The sequence below is a fragment of the Crocodylus siamensis genome, chromosome 13, assembly GCF_052110815.1.
Source record: "Crocodylus siamensis isolate JL-2025a chromosome 13, ASM5211081v1, whole genome shotgun sequence".
Taxonomy (NCBI): domain Eukaryota; kingdom Metazoa; phylum Chordata; order Crocodylia; family Crocodylidae; genus Crocodylus; species Crocodylus siamensis.
The window spans coordinates 36,596,367-36,605,594 of record NC_143407.1 but is presented as its reverse complement, the minus strand read 5'-3'; the positions used below and the strand labels follow the sequence as shown (position 1 = coordinate 36,605,594).

General features: G+C 42.6%; 1 protein-coding gene across 5 annotated transcripts in view; it reads right to left on the bottom strand.

Moving 5' to 3' along the window:
• NCOR1 (nuclear receptor corepressor 1) overlaps nucleotides 1-9,228 on the bottom strand; it is a 98,537-nt gene that overhangs the window by 1,098 nt on the left and 88,211 nt on the right. For all 5 annotated transcript variants that reach the window (XM_090025790.1, XM_090025791.1, XM_090025792.1 and 2 more), the window contains 11 exons: nucleotides 8,958-9,131; nucleotides 8,338-8,503; nucleotides 7,596-8,095; nucleotides 6,869-6,997; nucleotides 5,656-5,813; nucleotides 5,191-5,414; nucleotides 4,579-4,716; nucleotides 3,746-3,888; nucleotides 2,218-2,271; nucleotides 992-1,213; nucleotides 179-361 (listed from right to left, as the gene is read on the bottom strand). In XM_090025790.1, the coding sequence (XP_089881916.1) occupies nucleotides 179-361; nucleotides 992-1,213; nucleotides 2,218-2,271; nucleotides 3,746-3,888; nucleotides 4,579-4,716; nucleotides 5,191-5,414; nucleotides 5,656-5,813; nucleotides 6,869-6,997; nucleotides 7,596-8,095; nucleotides 8,338-8,503; nucleotides 8,958-9,131 (2,091 nt within the window). The remainder of the gene's footprint in view (nucleotides 1-178; nucleotides 362-991; nucleotides 1,214-2,217; nucleotides 2,272-3,745; nucleotides 3,889-4,578; nucleotides 4,717-5,190; nucleotides 5,415-5,655; nucleotides 5,814-6,868; nucleotides 6,998-7,595; nucleotides 8,096-8,337; nucleotides 8,504-8,957; nucleotides 9,132-9,228) is intronic.

Below are 9,228 nucleotides of genomic sequence, written 5' to 3'. Positions count from 1 at the left end.
CCTCCTACTGAGACCATTTGTTTCTCTGCCAGCATCCAATTCATAAAGTTCCCTGCTTGACCTTGGATGCTGCGATTGTTTGAGCCCACACACTGAACGCGTGTTTAGCTGTGTCTAACTTCCCAATAGAACTGCCCTTCTAGTTGTTATTTTTAGTGTTTCTGGCACTGTTTCTCACCTGTTGATGAAGGCCTGTCCTCCCAGGCCCACACTGGAGTTTGTCTATGGTAATCTCCTTCTGAATGTACAGATGAGACAGAGGAAGGTCTCTCAGTTCCTAAATATCCCTGCCCAGGAATAGGAGATTTAGACTTCCTGCTACTGGACTTGCCGATTAACTTCTGCTTGCTGACTCCCACTCCTGGAAATAGAAGCCACACACCAAAAAAAGTTATTTATTGATTTTCTTCAAAAAAGGCATACTGCATTTTAAACTCAGCAGGTTTTTATAAGCTGACATCTAGGAGACTAATCTGTCTAGAGGGTTTCGCTAGAACAAACCAATCTGGTCAGGAGCTGCAGGCTGATGCTCCTATTTGCTGCCTATGCCCCATTGCTACTAAATCCTGACTCCCATCATCGAGGGGGCCATTTCAGCTGAGATGGCCACAAAACCAAGGTTCTTTCAGAGGCTGCCTAATTTCATCCAGTGCTCCCTGGTTACCACACATGCTGCTCCAGGTATGCATCTTCTGTACTGCAATGCTGAAGGTGCAGCACATGCCCCCTCATGCCCTCTGCTCATCACAGCAGCTGTGCTCCCAAAGGAGTACTGGAAAACACTCTTTCTGGAGTTGGTGAATCTGCTTTGTGAATGGGAAGAGCCTTGACACTGGTGTCCTCGCCCAGAGGGCAGGAACACTATCTCTGCAGCACTGCCAGCAGGCACGGATTCGTGTTTTTGTTGCTTCAAGTTCACTTCAATCCTTCTGTTCCACCCCACAGTTACTGTCTCCAGGCCCTACAATTTGACGGAGCTGTAAAATCTCACCTGAATTGGGCGATGGATTAGCTTCTTCTCTACGGGTCTCACTGTTTGCTGATACTGCAGGGTTGGAACTGCCAGGTGCTACCCCTATAGGTTGTGACATTACAACTCCATGATCCTCCCCTTTGTCATCAAAGTTTCCCATCAATGCCTTCCTAATAATGTCTTCCAGACCCAGATTACTGGCAGGATCTGCAAAGGAATGACCCCTAGAACTGACCGCACCTAGGAGGAGGAAGAAAACATATGGGGACGGGTGGGAGGGGAAGGACAAAATACACCTCAAAAGATTTACAAAGGGACGTGGGAGAAGATTTGAGAGAGAGACAGAGGAAGAGAGAGATGGAAAAAACAAAGGTGAGCAATTTATGCAAAGCTACATGCTCCAAGCAGCTCACAACAGCTAGGAGTTAGACATGCCAGCACATGTTAAAAGAGCCATGTCAGTTATGCCACTAAATGTCAGCGGACAACATCTACTTACATGTGTATTGAAAACAAAGAGCAGAGGAAGTTAAATATGCCAATTTGGACAGAATATTATTAAAAAATTTGCAGCAATTAAGATCTTTCGGTTATATGGGAGGAGACCCAGCAAGAAGCACTTCTCTCATGAAACATCCCAAGCTGTGTTGGAATTTCATTTTGTGAATTAAAATATTAAATTTAAAGGGAAACATTTAACCTTTACCACCTTTCTCTACCTTAACTTAGAGGCAACAATCTTAATATGAATTACACGTTAAACCAGGTCTGTCTTGGATGGGGAGTTACCAGAGCATTTGCTATAAATGCAGCAAGCACCTCATTCATGATTCAATGTCTTCCTTTCTAACAATCACACTTACATTATGACCAGGCATCATAACCTTTTTTAAACTATAAAATGTTGGGATTTTGTGAGTATTTATAATCCCAGTTAAATGAGATGCCAAAGAAAAAGTGCTAGCATGGTTTTTGCATCTGTGCAAAAAGTAAAGCTACAGTAAAAATAAAATAGCATTCCTGCCTAAACTCCAGTTGAGACATTTGCTTAAATTCCCTTTACAATCATTTTTCTTTCCCCTAATGTACTGAAACAGGATTTTTCCCAGTTAGAACTTCACTGATTCAATGCTACATTTTCCCATCATTTCTCAGCCTCCCAGCGCACCCATAAAAAAGGCATTATGCCATTTTTACACTCTCCATAAATTATTATGCCACTGATGTTTCTCTGAAAGACTTACCTGAGGTAGTGACTGCTGGCAAATTGAATATTTCAGTTCCTGGCTGAGCAGCTGCTGTAATTAAAGCAGAGTGGTGAAGTTAGTTTTGCAGTACTGGTGCCTGTTGCACGTTTTATGCACAGAGTGTAATTAAACAGGCTTCTGATTATTCGTCCCCTTTATCTGTTTTCACTTCACCACTGGAGGTTCTCAGGACTAGAGAGGTGCTATTGCTCGGAAGAGTCAATCCATGTGTAAAAGGTTTAGCTTTACTGTCTGGTTATAAAACAATCACCGGCAGTCTGCTTTCCTTTAATGGTCTTCCAGGGACTAGATGGACCGATGGCTTTTCCATGTTTCACATATTTCACACTGCACTTGAAAAAGGCATATATTTTTTGACCTGAATATACCTATTTTTGTGCATTTTACAGCTTTGATATTACATCTGTATTTACTTAACACTGTTCACAGATACGCTGGAGTAAGTAGGGGAAAAAAAAAAATCAGGTCAGTAGACCTACATGATAAATGTGATAGGGACATCTGTAACAATACAAAAATGCAGACTGACTCAAAAGTGACACGCCGCAAATGTCAAACAAAGTCAGTGGCATATACTACATTCGCTTACTAGAATTGTAGATGTGAGTTAAGCCAAAACTTTAGTGCAGCAGAACAAAAATAGGCTGCATACCCTAATGGGGCCATTAGAAATAAAAAGGACATTTACCACCCTTATTACATACCCTAGGTTTCTCTTCTCATTGAATGAGACAACATGGGTTTAACATTGGTACTAAAACACACCCACTGAACTCACTTATAAGTGAAAGACTTTTTACAAGACAGGCCCCATTCTGTCAGCTATAACAGAGCAACATTTAAAAGACTTTCCAGAGCAGTCATGTACTTCTGTGGAAGAAACACTACCTTCCTGCTCATCACAAGAGATGGGTTCTGACCGTAGCATTCAAGGGTTAGGAGTCAATTAAATTCCCTTCAATCCAACTTTGAAAGGCCATGTGTGTTGACTAAGGCTAAGTAAATCTGTTACAACAAGGGCTGGTGGTATGCTGCACCACATCGGATTCTTCAGCCCAAACTAGTTGCATATTCAAGGGCTAAAGGCTGCCATCATGACACCCTGAACAGCGGTGGCCAACAACTAGAGCAGTTTTTAGAACACAAAAATGAGAAGCCTCCAAGGAACACAATACCAAAACTGTGGACAAGCATGTTTTTACATATAGTGGGTATCAAACTGGAAAACCAAGTAAATCCCATGAGATAGAAGTGCCAAGTTTTCAACAAACATTTGGTAGTTCCACGCTTAAATACTTGTCCTTGGTTTACAGAAGCAAGATTCCTCCCTCTCAACTACAAAAGTAAATAGAGCAAAACGGTCAGATTTTAGTTGTGTTTTTTATCTATACTTTTATTTCTAGTATTGTTTAACCAAAAACTGGCTAGATTTTTTAGGACTGCAGTTCAGGGGTGACTTATGTTGGAAAATACAACGTAAAGGAGAAGTCCCCAACTCACTTACCCATGTCAGAGTCACCTCCACCAGAGGAGTTCAACTTACGAAATATCTCCTGCTTCTTGGACTTCACCATTGGTGATGTGCTTTCAAGCTTGGTGAAAAACGAAGGCAAGTAGCTTATACTCCCAGGAGAGCGAGAGTCAGTCCTGTTGAGACCAACAGGTGTCAAGAAGGAACTCAACATGTATTACTCTTCTCAGCAGTTTTAAATGTTACAATCTGAGTCTGTACCAGGGGGCTAGGTCCAACATATTTTAATACACATTTGCTCCCGTACCTCAGTTCTAGACACTCAGCTACAGTCTCCAACTTCTTAGACACACTGGGGTTTGCCCAAGCACCTGCCAAACCAGCAACTTGCCAAGTGCATTTAATTTTCAGATGTTTAAGTAGTTTGCGCTACTGATAGGTGTCAACCTTCCTTTAATATACACAAGGAAGTTGATGGATGGAGAGATTACTCAGGAACTGAACTAAGGTCTCCTATCAGAAAACAACGCCCTAGCTATTCCACCATGTTGCCTCTAGAATTACTGTAATTAAAACAAATTCCTAGTTTCCTATCCACTTTCACTCTAGGCCTAAACAGTGCTGCTAATTTAAGAGAGGGAAATCAATCTCCAGTTCCAAAAGAACTGGATTTTTAGGAAAACTTTTGGAAACATCTACCCTAAATTAAAAGCCAAACATGAAAATTTTTACCAACAGGAAAACCAACCCTCGTCAAACAGAACACGCACACACACTACTCTCCTTCTGAAAATCAGAGCTGCTGTTTCCAGGCAGAGAACTAGAACACTTGCTCCCTCCCCGAGGAGCTCAGGTTTTAGACATACCTCTGTTCAGTAGGCTCAGATCTTTGGGAAAGCAGCAGAACATTGTCTTGTTTCTCATGCACAACTGGGACCTGAGGGGGTGAGATGGGCTCGTAGGACTCTGAAGAGACATGACTTCTTTCTGGCGACTTCCCAGGTCTACATTTACAAATGCAAAGAGATTATATTCTTTACAAGCAAGAACACAAGCAGTTCACTTGTTACAATAACCAGTGATCAATCCTACATTGTCTATGACGAATTTAGGTCTGTGAAAGGCTTTGGGATATTTCAGGATCTTTCAAAAACAATCCACATATTTATTTCTATGCTTAAATGCCTTCCCTCTTTCCAAAGACTGGAGATGATGTGAAGGGAATCTAGCACAATGGGGAAAAGGCTGTAAACTATGCTGAATAGCTAGACTGCACTTAACTGTAAGACATGTACTGTGCATGCCTCCAATATGTTGAAGATCATGTAAAATGCAAGTTGTCTCAAAACGGCTAAGAAGGGTTAAGGGATATACTGACTTCAAATAACTGGAACCTAAGTCAGAATTAACTTTGGTTGACTACTTATCCATGCAATAGACAGATTTACAGTCAAACTGGAAAAAGAAAGTCATTTTACCTTCCCCTGCCTTTGTCGGAGAGATTCTCAGGAGATACCCTAGCAGCAGACCGCTGGTAGTGGACAGACTGTGACTGCAACTCGGGACTGTAGCGGTTGGGTGCCTTGGCCCGAAGGGGCGTGGGACTTGCAACAGGAGCTGAGTTCTGGAATGTACTTGTGGGAGGCTGCAGGGAGGTCTGGGAGGCCGACTGGTTTCGAGCAAAATTTTGTGTAATAATTTGCTAATTGAGGGTGGAGAAAAAGGTCAGTCAATGGTTTGGCAACCCTGAGTGCATTTAAAAGAACTGAAATTGGTGCTATATGCCAACATAGCTGTAACGCCCATAATGTGCTTGCAGAACATGCCAGCGCCACTCCTCCACCCCCATCCACTATAACTTACTATTGTAACAGAACATGTAACGCTTCTAAGTTCCAGAAACACTAACCAATTTCAGAAAAGGCCCACACAAAATAACTTACACAGATATGGTCATTAAGGGTGATCAGACGATGGGTCTTGGGCACATGTGCCACCCCTTCTGCCTGTGAGGAAGGCGGTGGAGGCTGCTGGGGAGATGGAGATTCTTGTTGTGCCCTGTACCGATGAATCGACCCCTCATACTGTCTGTTGGGATCATCTAGTTTTCAAATAAAAGAAGCAGACCAGTCTAATGAGACACTAATGTTATATAGGGCTTGTTACTGAAGCTTAAGATTTACAAAAACCTGTATTTTCTTGAATACAACATTCACCTTTTCCCAAAAACAGCTGCTGGAAATTGGTTCCCTAGCTCCTGGTATTCAGTTAACTTACTATGGGGAGAGATTTTTTCCTTCTTCATTCTGCCTTCCAAAACTCATGGTGTGTATTATATTTTGAGAATGTTGTATGTAAGAAAATACAGTACTTCAAGTACTTATAGAAAGGAGTATTTGAAACATTCCCCACATGAGATTTCATGTAACCAGAACAATTAAGAGCTTTTTTACACTTCCTCCCTTGCTGCTCGTGTATCGGATCCTCTGAAACAAAGGAGCAACAGAAAGTTGAGTTCTAGTGTTTAGCTAGATTTCACCGCATTTGCTTAGAACTCTCAGTAAACTATCACTAACATCTTTCACCAAGATTTTAAACCTTAAAGTGTTACAGCCTTGCCCCACACAGTCTGCCAGATTTAAAATGTTTTCCTAGACAGCCAATATACTGGAAGTTTAAAAAGCATATTTTTCAACTGAATAAAAGCATTTTCTTAACAGTGTTTAATCAGAAGGTACTCCACTGAGGAGCAGTACAGTTAAGTGAGCTTAGGCTGGGACTAAAAACCAGAAATTCTGAGTTTTCGCCCTAACCATCTCAAACTGTCCATTGGATGTCAAATCATTCTATTTACTGCATTTTCCCCATAAACAAAATGGGAATAATACACCCAATCTCTCTCATAGGAGTATCGGTGCATAACTAGGGAATACTAAAGATCGTTACACTTTTGATGCACTGAGCCGATGTTCTCACTCTCTGCAGTTCACAACACGTACTTTAGAGAGAACTTCTGAAGACTGAAGCGTGCCTTAAGCTATAGCTTAAAAGGCTGCTCATGTACTTAAAATGCATTTGCTTTCCTGGCAAGTGATAAAAAGGAAATGTCTACCCTAGGCACATGACAAGCTTTTTTACAGCTACAAAGCAACTCACTCTCTGCCTGGTTTGGTTTGGGCACCTCTTGTTGATAGGGCTGGAGTTTTTCTTGTGCAGGTGCTGGCGAACTTGCAGGAGTGATCACCTCAATGGCATCTCCAGGTGGCTCATACCGGTGGGAGGATACTGAAGTTCAAGCAATGGAGAAGTTTTTAAATAAAATACAAAATCAGCACACGTCTGAAACCCCTTCACTGGCTGTTAACACCAAGCCCCATTCATATGTTCCAAGAAGTGCAGCTGCATAAAGAAGTCATTTTATTTTTATGACCGTAACATTTAAATAAGCTCTTTTCTCCTCATTTCCACAGAGAATTTTCTGCTGCATATGTAAAGCTATTATTTTTAGGAAGCACACTGTTATTGCTAGCTGGTTTAAGTTTTGTTTTCCTATGACTTAAGACAAAGAAGAGAATGGCTAACATCTCCCCAGGCATTTGCAGCAAATTTGGACTTGGTTGGATGTCAAGGGTTTTTTCCAAGCACCAAGACTCTCACAAAACCTGGATTTCTCTATGAAGATCCTCCCATTCCTCAAGAAAAGAATACTGTTTTGTCACTTCACATCCAGTATTGAATTCTGTGAAGGAAGGGAAGTATAGCACCCACCTTGCTTAAGTATCACAGCATTTAAGAGTTTTCAAGAACCAAAACCAGACCTCTTACAGAACAATGCAGCAAGTGACATAAGACAGCACACACAGTTAAAGGCAAAGATACTCACAACTGCTTGAAGAATCTGAACTCTGCGAGCCCCGATCCCGTGCATCCTTGTCTGAAGCAATCTGCCGAGTGATGATCACATCGATGAAGTTTGCAGCAGTAATGGTGGTCTTCCCTCGGGTTCGTAACTCCTCCTCGTACCTGGATTTAGAATGCCCCTTCTCTTTACCAGCCTCCGAATAAACTACTGATGACGAAGACTGCCCCTGGGACTTCCCACTGGAAAAGGCTGCTGATGTATAGGGACACTGAACAGGTCTCTTTTCCATGTCCAGCACTTCCTGCTCCACCTGTGGCTGCTGCTCAGTAACCACGGCTGACCTGCGCCCCATGTTCTCTTCTATTCTGCCTCCTTCATGCTTATTCTCTTTTGCTTTGGCAACTTCCATCTGAGGAGCAGAGGCTGCAGCATCTACAAGTGCAGCCAGGGCATCAGCTGCCGTGTTGTACCGGGAAGCAGGCAAGCCTGGAGTGATGGTGGGGGCCCCAGGGGTGAGCTGCCTGTTTGCAAGCAAATATCTGCATTAGAGCACAGAATAGGAACAGAACACACCTCTCCTGGCCTCCCGAAGACAAAGCTAACATTTCCAGTAGCACTGGTTGAAACTACAAGTTCATTTCCCAGACATCAAAGAGCCATTTCATCCCTACAATTTTTCATGCTAATTTTATATATATATATTTTTTTACTAACGAGCTCACCCCGAAGAGGTTTCTTTGCAACAGTAGTTTAAGAAACATACATGATACGTAGCTGGGCAGCAGGGTCCAGAGGTGTGATCACACTTGTCCCGTTGGTTCCTTGGAAAATACTGGGCCTTTGCTGCAGTATGTTCTCTTGTGTTCTGACGGAAGGAGAAGGTGAGCGAACGTACCCATGACTGCCAGGTCTACCAGGCTGCTCTGTACCTTCAGTGTGCAGAGAAAAAAAAATATATTCATAACATGTAGTGTAACTGTGGAGATAACCACGTTGCAACCGTGGAGATAACAATGCACCACTGTAATCATACAACTCTTCCTTCCCTCCATCCTTTTTTGTCAGAGTTTTTCCAAATACATGCCAGTTTTTAGACGTTCTAAGGACTGGAATTCTCCAGCTGGCATTGTACTAAATGTCACTGTATTGTTGACACTATCTGCAGGGTTGATTCCATCCTACACCATCCAAACCAGAACAGACCCAAGAGCACGCAACTGTGGAAGCTACAACTGCAAGGAAAATCTCCACATCTTGGGAACTATCCTTGAGATCATGCTAACAGGGCTACATGGTACCACAGAGCTGAAAACAGCAAACAGCGAGTAAGCCATTTAGTTGCACTTTAAGAAGACTGATCCAAGCATGGCAATAAGCACTCACCAGGCCGAAGGTAGAGGTCAGCGGGAACAGCAGCTATTCTCTCCCTTTCTCGCTCTCGCTGCCTTTCCTGCTCTCGTTCACGTTCTCTCTCCCTCTCTCGTTCCTTCTCCCTCTCTCTCTCCCGTTCCCTTTCAGCATTTGCTGCAGCTGAAGCGGCCAGATGTGTAGGGTGTCCTGGAAAAATACATGAGGTGAAACGTCTTCAGCAGCAGTAAAGAGCACAAAACACTTGAAGAACAGCAAAATGTGAGATGTGCTTGTTTTAAGTGGG